This window comes from Plutella xylostella, chromosome 12 (assembly GCF_932276165.1).
Source record: "Plutella xylostella chromosome 12, ilPluXylo3.1, whole genome shotgun sequence".
NCBI lineage: Eukaryota > Metazoa > Arthropoda > Insecta > Lepidoptera > Plutellidae > Plutella > Plutella xylostella.
In genome coordinates this window covers 7,436,505-7,451,327 of record NC_063992.1, presented here as the reverse complement: position 1 = coordinate 7,451,327, position 14,823 = coordinate 7,436,505, and the positions used below count along the sequence as shown (strand labels likewise).

At 40.3% G+C, this 14,823-nt stretch overlaps 1 protein-coding gene across 1 annotated transcript; it reads left to right on the top strand.

The window, feature by feature from the left end:
* Positions 1-759: 759 nt before the first annotated feature.
* LOC105397264 (piwi-like protein Siwi) lies at positions 760-14,740 on the top strand. Its single transcript, XM_038119081.2, has 18 exons — positions 760-876; positions 2,456-2,753; positions 3,358-3,483; positions 5,321-5,480; positions 6,041-6,152; positions 8,456-8,581; positions 8,845-8,946; positions 9,443-9,536; positions 9,656-9,783; positions 10,038-10,298; positions 10,572-10,714; positions 10,910-11,167; positions 11,354-11,483; positions 11,850-12,087; positions 12,408-12,484; positions 12,737-12,909; positions 13,068-13,167; positions 13,421-14,740. The coding sequence occupies exons 2-18, from the start codon at positions 2,459-2,461 to the stop codon at positions 13,583-13,585; spliced, it is 2,688 nt and encodes an 895-aa protein (XP_037975009.1). The 5' UTR covers positions 760-876; positions 2,456-2,458; the 3' UTR covers positions 13,586-14,740.
* The last annotated feature ends 83 nt before the right edge of the window (positions 14,741-14,823 follow it).

The following is a 14,823-nucleotide window of genomic DNA, read 5'->3' as shown; positions in this document are numbered from 1 at the left end:
GCTTTAACGAATATAATTATTACGCGCCACCAATGAAGTGTAACGATAAAAGCGGGATCCAAACTACTTATTCATACGATCTGTCTTATCGGAGACTAAAGTACCCCATACGAAGTATCCCATCATCCCATCCCTGTCCTGTCCTATGTAATGTGCATGTGCAGCGACCCGGTCGCGTCTATGGGACTTTAGTGGTGGCGCGGCACTGGGGCTGGGGCACAGGGACTGTTAGCCAATAGATGGCATTATCACCTCATCTCATTATTCTGAAAAATTTCTTAGCCATGGAAGTAATAAGTACTAGTACCGTAAGTACTTATACATAAGTACTACTACAAAGTACACTACGCGGTTCAAACTATCGGACGTAAGTCGCGGACGTAACCTTCAGCTTTCAGACGTCCGAGAGCGATCTGGCGTGGATCTGGCATGAACTGTCCCAAAACACTGTGCACATTTTCAGTCGCGGCTGACACGTCCGCTAGTGTTCGGCGCTTTTACAGCTCATGAAAAAAAAGAACTAAATCATAGATGGCAGTAGTAAAGTAATGCCTTCAAACCAAACCAAAGTGTTTTTCTTTCGTCAATGTTTCAAACGACGAGTACAACGGCCCATAGAAAGTCACAGTGCAGTGCCACAAACTTAAAAAAAAACGGCACCAGCGGCCATCTATCGGACGATTTCGGTCCTCATTACTACGATTTTTTTTTCTGCTCTGTGCTCTTTCCTAAAAAATTAACTTGGCAACACCGATGATAAGTTGATTTGATTTCATTCATTTCTGTTTCCGTTCCGTTCTTTTCATTCGATCGCTTTCATTCATATTTGTTTTTTCAAGCTGTGTTCGTCGAAGCAACAAGTAATTAAATAAATTGGTAAGTATCTATATAATTATTATTATGATTATAACATTCAATTATTTTTATCAATTATTATAGTAATAATATTGCGTTTTGCATAAATTAATTTATTACCAAAATAGGTTATGTTGTTCGCTGGCTGTTATTTTTTTATTTGTTAGTCAGTGCGCCATGTTTGTTATTTTGAATGTTTTGAGTACTTATTGAAATTTTTGTAAAATTGTTGCCAATCCATTAGAAAGGTAGGTAGCTATTCTTAATTGTTTCTAACGTAATAAGCTTTAATAATTTATGTTTGTATCCAAGATTTACTTGCCAAATTATTCAAAACATACAAAATTTGTATTTTTGTTCATATTCGGCAGAGGTACCTACCCTGAAAACCTATCAAGGCTTCGCTACGTCTATGAAGCGAAAGTCAAGTTACGAATTACATTAATGCTGTACATTGCATTCATGTACATTTTTGATCAAAAAACAGGACCTGACTGGAGTTTCATGTGCTAGCAAATTTTCGCTTTCATGGCTAAATTTGGACGCCATTGTTTTTCTCTGAATCTGCCGGTCCATAGTAGTAGGTAGGTACCTACGGTATGATTTCAAAGGGCCACATGGTTACCTCAGTTTCTCGATACAATCGCTCCAGAAGGTCCAAAAGGTAATTTATTTTACTGCCCATGATTTGGCACTCAGACTATTTCTTGGCTCTCAACATGGAATTTCAACTTCCAATAACTTTCTACTGAACTCTCCATGAAGTAACTGAAGATATTACCATAATGCTGCTCGCCTAAAATTAAAATTTTATTACCAGCAAACTTGTCACTTGTTAATTTATAAAACTATTGCTATGAACATGGGTAAGACTTCTAGGGCCTTACCACAAAAACTTAAGACAGTATTTAACAGGTGTTTAGCGCTGTCAAACGCCAACAAAATCTGTCAAATTTCGTTTTAAACACTAGTTAAACAGTGTTTAAAGTTTTTTGTGGTAGCACAGCTAGTTTCCACGCCACACAGTTTGCAAATATAGGTACCTACCTAATTGCAACCTAGCAATTTTGCACATTATTGCTGAGCTGTGTTTGACATTGTTGCACCCACCCACCAGCTGAGCGCTAGTTTAAAACATTACTTATATTTTTCATTTCATTCCAGTCCAGTGTGTTTTTAAATTAGTAATTTATCTGTTGGCACCCCAAGATGACCCACTTATCGCACTTTCTTTCAAGGGAAACCCATCATAATTTTAAGAGGCTCATGTCCTTTTTGTTTTTTTTGTTATGATAAAGTTACTAGAAACCAGTAAAATCAACTAGCCACTCGAATTTTTCAAGTGTTTACATTTTTCAAGCACATTCCACTGTTGAGTTGAGTTGTCAAGTGAGATAAACTACACTAGTCGTCTAAGGTCACTTGCTTTTGAAGAAGTACAAAACTTAGAGCCCCATGGGCTCTTATACTACCGTCCAAAACAATTCGGTTTCCTCGTCTTGATTTTCTTATTGCCATATTTGCATCCAGCTCGTTTTAGTTGGTACAGACCTGCAGACCTGTACCTGTATAAAAAATAGATCAATTGATTATGTTCTAGATAATGTCAGATCGTGGACGAGGGAGGTCTCGAGGTCGTGCGGGTCGTGGCGGCGAGGGCGCGGGCGCTCCGCCGCGGCGGCCGGGCGAGGCGCCGCCGCAGGGGCAGCAGGCGCCGCCGGGCCCGCGCCCGCAGCCGCCGTCCGCCTGGGGCCCGCCGCCCGCGGCCGCGCCCGTGCGCGCCGGCGTGCCCGCGCAGTCCGTGCCGGCCGGCCGCGCCTCGCACCGCACCACGCCCTCCACGCACGACCATCCAGGTGACGTCGATGTGCAGCAGCGCATGCAGAAGCTCGACCTTGGTTAGTCCGCTTTAATTGTTGTGTCTAGGTATCTGAACCTGAATGATTTTGGTAACAAATGTATTAGGTATTTTTTCGATTTATGTCCTACTTGTTGCCTTAGACTAGCATAGATTTTGAAACTGTATTTAGTTTACATGTGATATCAGTATTCTTGCTGTAGCGTAGAAGCTTATCATCATCTTTAAGATACAATGGAAAAAGCATAAACTGGCTTTTCTATGCATCTGGCGAAAGTCAGGTAACTGTATAAGATTATTATAATAAGCTTCCAACATTAGTTACTCAAATGCCAGAGAATAAATTTAAGTGTTACATTAATTAAAAGACCTTATTATTGATGATTACTTAGAGGATGTTAATGCATGGTTGTGATAGATGTTAGCTCTGTTCAAATACACATTATAATATATTATTAAGCATTTTAAGTCTTAATTTAAAGAAAGAAAGATGGCTTAGGAGTTTCTTGACTCCGTTATTTCCCAAAGACAGCAAGAGCCCCTTATTCGAACGGGAGAGTAGTTTATGAATCATTCTTCCGAAATTTTATATGATGCGATAAGGACTATGACTTAATGGGTGTGCTTCATTGGATGTGTTGTAGCCGGCGCCGGCGGCGGCGACGCGGCGGCATCGGGCCGGGGCTCGCGGCGCGGCGGCGGCCGCGTGCTGCCCGACCTGCCCACCACCATCCTGCGCACCAAGCCCGCCAACGTCACCACCAAGCAAGGTAATATACTATATAATATGCAGGGACATCTCACACACGGCCATCCGACTCTAAGCTAGGCAGAGCCTGTTAATGGCCTGTACCTATATGGGTATCGGACAGCTGATATAACCTCTATCTACAGATACAAACATATTAAAAGTACAAACATCTTTCTTTAAACAAATATTTGCCCCAATATTTGTTTAAAGACAGATAATCAGGATTCAACCTAGGACCTTAGACATAGCATTCAGGCTGACTATATCCCATTCCACGGGAAAGAAATCTTGATACAAACAAAAACTGCCCTTATTTGAATGTAATAAGGGTTCTGTCAGTTCTCTTTCCCTGTGGAATGGGATATAATCACTACACCGTTTGGTAACTACTTTATTTAGTTCTACAACAAAAGGTAATTTGAGATCTGTAATGTTGACCTCACTACGAATATAGCACGATCATGAATATCAACGGAGTCTCACGTTGCTTATTTCGGTTTGTATTACTGGTTTATTTGCAACGCGATAGTGAAAGTTTTTTAAATATGCAATAACCATATTTATAACCTTATTTTTGACTAGGACTAGCAGAACTAGTTTTCGTATGTTATTGTAATGGAAGCTAAATGTAATGTGTAATGATTTTGTTTTTTTTTTGTATTAATTATCTTTATTCTTTGTAAACGTGGTATGTTCAAATTATAATACACCGAGTCCGGTTTGCTTTATCTATGATTGTTAATACATTTCCTATCGCTTTACAGCTATTTGATGTTTACGTTATGGATATCATTGTACCTACGTAACCTTTATTACCCACTCATGTTTACCAATGCAACACGATCTTTATTATGAATACCTTATTTTTCTTGGAAAGGTCTTTCTTTAGCCAAAATCATGACTACATACAAATACTTTTGAGCTACAGGCAAAATAACTGATTGGTAACCATGAATTCTTATTTATACAGTTTATTTTATTAAGTATAAAATAATTTTATATTTTATTTTAATATATTTTAAATGAATGTCAACTTTCAATACATAAAATGAATCATTGACTAGAGCTGTGTTTAATCCGATTCAGGCCGACACGGTCGTAAAATTTCTTGGACCGTGCGTATACTACAAAAAAAGCCATAAATTTCATAATTTAGTACCTTTTTAATGTCACAAAAATATACGGCTTCAAAAAAACCCTCCTAAAACCTTTTTGTTACTTTCTAAATAATTTTGGGGTTGTTTATTATCTATGGTCAGCCCGAAAACGATATGTTCTACAATTATCTGTTAGCAAACCGATGCTCTTCCTTATCAAAGGTGTGGACCAACTAAGATTCCACTCATACAAATGGTATGGTAGATCTCATACAATTATAAATTATTAAAAAACAAACTTATACAGGGTGTTGCAAAAAGGGTATATTAAGCCGAGACCAGCATGTGCAGCATGTTATATCTAAGCCCGAAACTCAAATGAGAATTTCAAAATTCGTGAAAAAAAATATTTATTTTCCATAGAAACTTAGTTGGTCACGTGACTTTTTACTATCAAGATTATTCTTCGCGAATTTTGAAATTCTGATTTCAGATTCGGGTTTAGATATAACATGCTGCACATGCTGGTTTCGGCTTAGTATACCCTTTTTGCAACACCATGTATAATCAAAAGTTCTTTTCAATGCTTCATAGTCGCAACTTGACGCTTAACCTACCTCTGTAACCTTTTGCTCAAGCACATATCATTTTCTAACCGACTTTGATAAAAGGAGGAGGTTCTCAATTCCTCTGTATGTATATTTTTTATGTATATCCACCGATTACTCTGCCATTTATTTACGTATGTAACCCGTGCAGGTACCTACGGCACGCCGCTGGAGCTGTTCGCCAACTACTTCACGGTGGAGACGACGCCGCAGTGGCGCCTGTACCAGTACCACGTGGACTTCCAGCCCGAGGAGGACCGCACGATGGTGCGCAAGTCGCTGCTGCGTGTCCACAAGAACACGCTCGGGGGGTAAGCGTCATCAGCTCGAAGTCGTATACTGTTGTAATACCCCTGTTACACCTACCAAGTAGAGTGGCGAGACAGTAGCCTCGACCAATGAACGCCGATAGCAATTGACTGAGTGCTGGACACTGTCTCGGCCGCTCTACTCGGTAGGTGTAATCAGGATATAACTGGTAGTGGCTGAGGACAGAGTTAAGGCTTTTTGGCAGAAAAGGGCTCAGCATTATGTCCTTGCCTTATTCATCCGGCCATTACCGGCTACATGATTGTTTTAATTAGATCTATCTACTACCTCTCTATTGTCATATTTTCAGCTCTTCTCAGACATGTCCCATCATCACGATCAGCCCATAATTCGTCCACTGCTGGACATCCTGAGGAGTGCCACATCACTTCTATACCTCCTTTGTCCCTGGTCCAGCGTGCGTTCGTGGCGGAAAATGCTACGGTTGCCATATAATATGGTTAACCATGTGTGGTCTACTTAGTACTTTCATTAGTGAAATTCCCCTGCTATACAAACCACCTCACTTTAACCCATATAGTAACACGGTGTCCCCCTGCAGGTACCTGTTCGACGGCATGGTGCTGTACACGGTGACGCGGCTGCACCCCGACCCGCTGGAGCTGTACTCCGACCGCAAAGAAGACGGCGAGCGCATGCGCATGCTCATCAAGGTATGCTAGGATTTGTTCATGAAGAAATTTGGGACTAGTTTTCTTTCTGTCGCTCTATTTCAAAGTAACGGAAGGATTAACATACTTTCGTATGTTAGGTATATTACCGGCGAGCTTCGCTTCGACCCAAAAGATTTTATTATTTTTATTTTATTTTATTTTGGCTTCAAACAGTCATATGGAAACAAAATATACATGCTATCTTAAATCTAAACTTATAGACTTGGAGGGCCGAAAAGTTAAACATAAAGTAAATAACAGGAGAAAACTTCATTAACTAGTTATAGTAACATTGCAAAATTTTTAATTCATTGTGTGTAAGTTACAATTTTAGTAGGTGTGTAAACTGCGAAAATCATTGACAAAATTCAAGGGAAAAAGAAAGAAGGAAAAAAAAAAGTATATACCTACTTATCATAGGTTAGGTATACAATTCAAGGAGTGTCCAACATCAACATTTTAAATCATAGTGTTTTATATATCATAGGTTAGGTATACAATTCAAGGAGTGTCCAACATCAACATTTTAAATCATAGTGTTTAAGTATTTTTCTTTTAAATGAATCTGTACTGTCATTAAAAGGGTCAACATCAGTGGAAGATAATTCAGCATTATACATATTTAGGGTTCGGTACATAAAGCTGTTACGTGTGTAATTTTTGTTATAGTTTGGAAGTACAAATAACTTGTTTCTATTAGGAAGAGAACGAAGTGACCGTAAGAGGCCCTGGGAACGTACAATAAAGGGAATCCTACACAACAAAGAAGGGCAAACTATTTTATTATTTAAAATTTTGTGCATGAAAATAAGATCCATCACTTTTCGTCGTAAACTAAGTGCTGTAAGATTAAAGTGTTATAGGCCCAGATAAATAGTCGTTGCTTAGCACTTGCTCAAACTAATGCTTAGCCAAGTACGACTTCACATGAACTAAGTCGAGTTGCAATGAGTCTCTAAAATAGACACTATTTAGCGTTTGCTCGGCTAAGTCACTGTCTTAGAACCTGTTATGTCAAATCTGCGTCAAATATATATTTATTTATCTGTGGTCATGGTTTCATTCCGTAGTTTTTTAGCAAATTTGGTATAAATGTGGTCTGTGGATAGCCTGAGAGCTTAGAATAATGATTTCCTGAGAGTATGGCAGATGTGACAATAGACAAAATTGTATGTATGCTAAGCAAGGGCCAAGTCTTGACAAATGTGAACTCGAACTCGGCTAAGTCAGAGTGCGAACTTACTGGCATAGTCTGTGCTCAAGTAGTGTCTATTTTAGTGAATTCGTGTTCTTAGCATGTGCTTAAGCTAAGACTCCGTCTTAGTTTCGTCTATTTATCTTGGCCTTAGTCTCATATCATAGGATGAACTGTCAAAATTAAATTTAAATGATAGGTTTTTAAGAAATATCTTTTGTACTTTTTCTATGCGTTTCATGTGAATTTCATAAGAAGGGGACCATACTACGGAAGCAAAATCCAAGATTGATCTGATAAAGGAGTAATATAATACTTTTATAGTAGACACACTTCTGAAAGGCTTAGATATTCTATTAATAAAACCTAAGCCTCTGAATGCCCTTTTAACGATATTGTCTATGTGTGTGTTGTATGTTAATTGACTATCCATCATTATTCCTAAATCCCGAATAGTTGTGACCCTAGGAAGTTCCACATTTTGCAGATTATAAGAAAATCGTATAGGTTTTGTTTTACGGGTGTAGGTAATGATGGAGCATTTGTCAGCATTCAGAAACAGTTGGATTTTATTCTGGGATAGAAAATACATTATGGACCTCGCTCTTAAATCATAAATATCTATTTAAGAAACCGCATCAAAATACGTTTTGTCGTTTTACAGATCCAAGCATACGATAAGGTAGTCACTAGTACATAGATACAGAGAGTCACGAAAAGCGACTTGGCTTTATGCGTTATATGTATACTATAATCTGAAACCATACAGAGGTCCCCATTGTACGAGTTTTTAATAGTCCGCTTTCTATATAATATAGTTATATTTCATAAATTTGTTATCTTGTTTTCCTCTAGGAATAGATAAGGATGTTTGTGACCCATGAAAGGGTACTTGAATATAATTATTAATTTATGGTAATTTCTGATAAGTTATCAATTGAAACTTACAATACAATACAATAATACCTTTGTTGGGTTACACAGACGAGACGGTCTATAATAGGGAATATGCATGTGTTTTTTTTTTGGTGCATGGTTTTTAGAAGTTTATGTATTGTAACAAGAATGTCTGTCTATTCACACAACTGACGAATGATGTAATCCTCAGCTGACGTGCGACGTGGCGCCGGGTGACTACCACTACATCCAGGTGTTCAACATCATCATCCGCAAGTGCTTCCACGCGCTAAACTTGCAGCTGGTCGGCAGAGACTTCTTTGACGCGGAAGCTAAGGTATGATATGAATATTATTCTTGAATTTTCGATAGGTATGAAATGTTGTTTACGTTTGACTTGTTTGAATCTTATGACTGTTATGATTTCAAATACCTTGTAGGAAATATGAAACTGTATGTCGTAAAGTCATTGCTACACATTTACTTTTCTGTACCTTGTCAAATTAATAATTTAGAAACTGCAATTGGTTGCTTAACTGTATAATAATCAAAAGTTAATGCGGCTATTTTGTGTGATTAATATAAATCGACATCTTGCAGGTGGACATTCCAGAGTACAAACTGCAGGTTTGGCCTGGATATAAAACCACCATCAACCAATATGAGGACAGGCTGCTCATGGTAGCCGAGATCGCCCACAAGGTTTGTACACTTATTTAGGATATTCTAGCTATATTAGAATATCTCAAAAGACGACCGCAATTTATTACATCAATGGCAATAAATGACAATGTATCACCGAAAATACACTATCAGAACACAATCTTGAGTGGCAAAAAAATTTACTGTATGTTTGTACTTATACAGTAACTTTTTTTAACAAAGGGTAAATTGTTTTTATTGCTATAAACTCACACTATCTACTCGACCTGACGCGTAGCAAAATATATCAATATTGCTAGAAATAATAAAAAGTAGACCAGGATGTGCATGAGATATAATGGATGAGACATTTTACACTTATGTAACAGAAACAAGATTATCTATTCATGTATTGCCTGTCAGAGCCTATAACATTACGGATCTAGGCAGCCAGAGCTGAAAATAGGGGGATATTGAGAGAGCCACCTACAGGAACTTCGCCCACTCTCAGAACAAAATAGTTGTATAGTAGTAGTGAAACATGTATATTTTACAGGTGCTGCGAATGGATACAATCCTTCAGATGCTGAACGAGTACTCGCAAAGCAAGGGTTCTCAATATAAAAGGATGTTTTTGGAAGATGTAGTCGGTAAGTTAAACATTTTATTATGAACAAAAAAAACAGGAATAATCTGTTCGTAATAAAGGCGGAAAGCTTTAACAATATTTGGTTTAGAATTTCATTCATTATTGTATGTTTTCCTACAGGCAAGATCGTGATGACGGACTACAACAAGAAGACGTACCGCGTGGACGACGTGAAGTGGGACGAGTCGCCGCAGTGCACGTTCGTGATGCGCGGCGAGGCCATCAGCTACGTGGACTATTACTTCAAAGTATGTAAAAGACCCGAGTACCTACCTCCCTTAAAACTAGCAAGTAGAAACTTTGTTGGTTACGTGTTTTTTTAACTATTTTTTTTCGTGAACGTAGGACAAAAGTTTTTTCAGAATGGCCCCGTGATTCATCTCAGTTTGTCAGTTTTGCAACACCATGTCTAATATGTACAATGTAGGTACATAATCGGAGTCGCTTACACATGTACAAACAGCCGTATCACAAATCATCAAATCTTACCGTTTCGCCACAGAAATACCAGATCAGGATCCACGACGTGAAGCAGCCGCTGCTGGTGTCGCGCTCGAAGCCGCGCGACATCCGCGCCGGCATGCCCGAGCTGGTGTACCTGGTGCCGGAGCTGTGCCGCCAGACGGGCCTGTCGGACGAGATGCGCACCAACTTCCAGCTCATGAAGGCGCTGGACGTGCACACCAAGCTCGGCCCCGACGCGCGCATTCAGAAGCTCATGAGCTTCAACCGCCGCCTCACGCAGACGCCCGAAGTCGTCCAGGTTGGTCCGCCACTACATGACATATAATGTCTGGTGTCGTGATTGTGTATCTAGTTTATTTGAAAAGGTTAGATCTAAATTTATGAGACTTTTATCATGATCATCATCAAACCGTAATCGTCCACTGCTAGACATGCGCCACAACACTGTCCTCGGCCTGCCTTATACAGCCACTACTAGTTATGTCTCTTCGGTCCAGCGAGGGTCAGGTCCAGGTCATCTGAAGGTACGACGAAATCGAAACCGTTTCCATAACTTGTTATTCTGTAACAGGAACTGAAAGACTGGGAGATGAAGCTGTCCACCACGTTGGTGAAGATCAAGGGTCGCCACATGCCGCCCGAGAACATCGTGCAGGGCAACGACGTGCGCTTCCCCGCCGGCGACACGCACGACGGCTGGACCAGGGAGATGAGGTATACTTCACTAACACGACTTTAAAGTTATTCATTTATTAAATATCATATCCTCTATGGGCAATCAATTAGGAAAGAGCTACAGTGATATGTTGGACGTCGATTTTGTGGTATGAACTCTATTGTAGAAGTTGATAGTCGTCGATGGGGACAATGAATGAAACAGCTGACTAATAGTGGTGATGATGTTTGCAGATCCAAGAACCTGCTGTCGATAGCGCAGTGCGGGTCGTGGGTGGTGATCACGCCGGAGCGGCAGCGGCGCGACACGGAGGGCTTCGTGGACATGATCTGCAAGACGGGCGCCGGCTGCGGGTTCCGCCTGCCGCGCCCCGAGATCGTGGCCATCCAGCGCGACGGCTCGCTCGAGTACGCCAACAAGTGCGAGGACGTCATCGCCCGCCTCAACCCCTCCATCATCGTGTGCGTGCTGGCGCGCAAGGTCGCCGACAGGTATGCCACTTTAATGGTTTTTTCTATGTTTGATACCTTTGGTATGCCTTGTGACAGATCTGCCCAAGAGCACTTAATAAGTACGTTTGTTTCTTGGACAGAGAATTGAGATGCTCCAGACAAGGCTTCTCTGCCTATTTACAGAAACGATTAATAATAACTAATTAAACACATGTTAAATGACAGGTACGAGGCGATCAAAAAGAAGTGCTGCATCGACCGTGCGGTGCCCACGCAGGTGGTGTGCGCGCGCAACATGACCAGCAAGTCCAGCATGTCCATCGCCACCAAGGTCGCCATCCAGATCAACTGCAAGGTAACATACTTAACCTACATATTTTATTTATTAGTAGCCTTTCGCCTGTCTTACTATTTAGTTCCATTCATTGAATTGTACATATTTACAAATCGAAAACAGATATGTATACAGGGTTATTGGTAAGTAGACCGGATCCTTTGACCATGATGTACCCTGGTCCAAAGTTGGTCAAAATATACAGGTGGTGCTGATGGTCTACTTACCAATAACCCTGTATATGTACAATTTGATTTTATTTATTGGATAAACGACAGTAGTCGACAAAATGAAATTAACATTTAAACATAATATGTTATTTACCTTATATGTTTATCACTAGGAACTTAATGTTTTTGTAATTAACTAATAATTGTTATATTGCAGCTTGGCGGCGCGCCGTGGACGGTGGACATCCCGGTGGGCGGGCTGATGGTGGTGGGCTACGACGTGTGCCACGACACGCGGTCCAAGGAGCGCTCGTTCGGCGCCATGGTGGCCACGCTCGACAAGGCCATGACCAAGTACTACTCCACCGTGAACGCGCACACGTCCGGCGAGGAGCTCAGCTCGCACATGAGCTTCAACATCGGCGCCGCGCTCGACAAGTACCGCGAGAAGAACGGTGAGTGCCCACGTTTATAGTATTGTCAATTAGTACAACTTCGACGGCCAAGCATTGAGTTGCAAGACTTGCAAGTAGAAAACGGTTTTCCGCGCAGTAATGCTTTACGTACTTTCAACAAAAACTCCTGCTGCCCCTACACGTATTTGTTATCGACGTAGATAAACTTCCTATCGCTATTCGCTATAAATAAGGCTATGGAACGCGTATTACACGAGCTATCGATGTCGATTACGACCCGTGTAGCAGCCGCTGTACCTGTGCCCTTTGAATAACAGTTGGACTAAAAGTTGAGAATCAAAGTATTTTTTTTGTTACAGGTCAACTCCCGTCCAGGGTCATCATCTATCGAGACGGCGTCGGCGACGGTCAGATCCCTTATGTCGCAAATCATGAGGTACGCACGTTATACCTTTCATAATACAGGCATTTAACCGATTTCTAGACTGTATCCGATATACCAAACACCAGCAGCATTTAACACAATCCACCCTTTGTAACAAACCATAATCAAAATGTGGTATTGAATTGACCTTAGAAGTAATAACAGTTAATTATAATATACTATGGCTAGCCTTCTTACTGCAAAAAATATACAATACCGTTGCTGACACTTTTCGAATCTGCTATAAATATGGTTATTTCTTAGGTGGTGGAAATCAAAAAGAAGCTGTCGGAGATCTACGGCGGGCAGCCGGTGCAGCTCGGCTACATCATCGTGTCGAAGCGCATCAACACGCGCCTGTTCGTGAACCGCGGCCGCAGCGGCGACAACCCCAAGCCCGGCACCATCATCGATGACGTCGTCACGCTGCCCGAGAGGTTAGTATTCAACAAATGGTGTACAAATCGCATAATCACTCATAAATAGCATAATCGTGCCTACAAGCCTGTACACATGCCCATGCCTAGGAGTTGATTTTTATGTGCTGTACTTTGCCTACTTTGACTTGACACTAGCATACCTCGTTTACTTTCAGATACGACTTCTACTTGGTGTCCCAGTGCGTGCGCGACGGCACCGTGGCTCCCACGTCGTACAACGTCATCGAGGACACCACTGGCTTGAAGCCGGATCATGTAAGCTATCCTTTAACTGTCAATCTGTTCATTGATACTTATAGTTAAACGTTCGCTTCTAATAATTTAAATTAACATAAGTAATGCTATACTGAGATGAAATTTTAACGGTTTGTATAGATACTTGCGTAAAGCTGCGTACAGACGGGGCCAACGAACGCCATCGCCTGACCAGCGACTCATGGTCAGTCAAAAGACTCAAAAGAACAGAACACTTATTATTTTATTAACAAGTGGTGTCTGGTTGTTGCAGATCCAGCGGCTGACGTACAAGCTGACGCATCTTTATTACAACTGTTCGAACGCGGTGCGCGTGCCGTCCGTGTGCCAGTACGCGCACAAGCTGGCCTTCCTCGCCGGCCAGAGCCTGCACGGGCAGCCGCACTACTCGCTCAACACCTCGCTCTACTTCCTGTAGGAGCCTCCACACGATCGAGCTTTTATGTGCCAACGCATTTCTTTTTTTTTTACTTATTTTTTGTTATTAGTATAAGTAAGGTAGTCAGTGACTCGCCACTGAGCCACCCGCTTTGTTATAATTAGTTTACCAAGCATTCCCGGTATTACGATGTAGCACAGGTGCATTAATTGGCCAGTGTGTTATGTTACGTTACTTAATATTACCTCAGTATAATTTAAGTGATGACTTGTAGTCTTACTGCCCCGCTGGTTCGCATGTAGCAACTACATCCGAAAATGCGGTTCGGGTAGTTAGAATAAAACTGCGACAGTTTGATTCCATTGTACAACAGATTAGTGATGCAGGATTATTCAACGGAGATGATTGTGATATTTGGATAAGACTTGAGTCAATTTTTTCTATAATTTCCTGTTATATGCTTTATATAAAAAAAATACTATTTTTGTATGGACCACATTCTATTACCCTGGATAGATGTGCTATAATAAGGAAAAATATAGTTTATCTTAAGAGTTTTTTTTTAAGGTTTCGGTTACGAACTGAGCAGTCTTTTCGTGGTGTAAATAGACACATAGCACTTAGTTCGTAAACGCAGCCAAAAAGTTTATTATGACGTAGTTTTGTACTTTTTTATATTATGAAACATGACTTTCAAGTTTTGAGATTAGTTTCATTGTGTTTTCATTAGAATTTTGGCCATCATTATCATTGAAAACTTTTCATATTTTTTGTTTCCCACCGTTTCTTACCTAGACCAACTAACTAACATAACTGTGGCTAGTCATACAATGTCAGTACGGGTTAGTGATACGACTAATATTGTTTTTGAACAAATTATTTGATGATTAGATCTAAAAGATAATTTCTAAGTACTTATGTGTAGTCTTTTGAGAGGCTCTACAGAGGTTTATCCTCAATAATTGTATTAGTATGTCTTATCGCTTTGAAAGCGATACATGAAACATTCAGGGTAAATAAATGTTTTGTAAGCAAATGCTTTTTGTAAGACCTTTTACGAGTTCAGATGCTATATACCCTGACTGGCTCATTCCAGAATACATAGTAATTACAAATTTCAACAATGTAAACGAGAATCTCAAGATTCAGGTCATATTGTTAAATTGACGGAAAATCAATAAATGTTAAATTTAACTAATATCTTTTATTTGCCTGTAAAATAGGAAGTGCTTTTGTATCCACATATCGCACAAACGAGTATGTATTATATGTATATC

Bases quoted from the DNA above. Each gene is read 5' to 3' on its own strand.
- LOC105397264 (XM_038119081.2), top strand. From the start codon at position 2,459: ATGTCAGATCGTGGACGAGGGAGGTCTCGAGGTCGTGCGGGTCGTGGC. The intron at 2,754-3,357 runs GTTAGTCCGCTT...GATGTGTTGTAG, and splicing joins CATGCAGAAGCTCGACCTTG to CCGGCGCCGGCGGCGGCGAC. The intron at 9,537-9,655 runs GTAAGTTAAACA...GTTTTCCTACAG, and splicing joins GTTTTTGGAAGATGTAGTCG to GCAAGATCGTGATGACGGAC.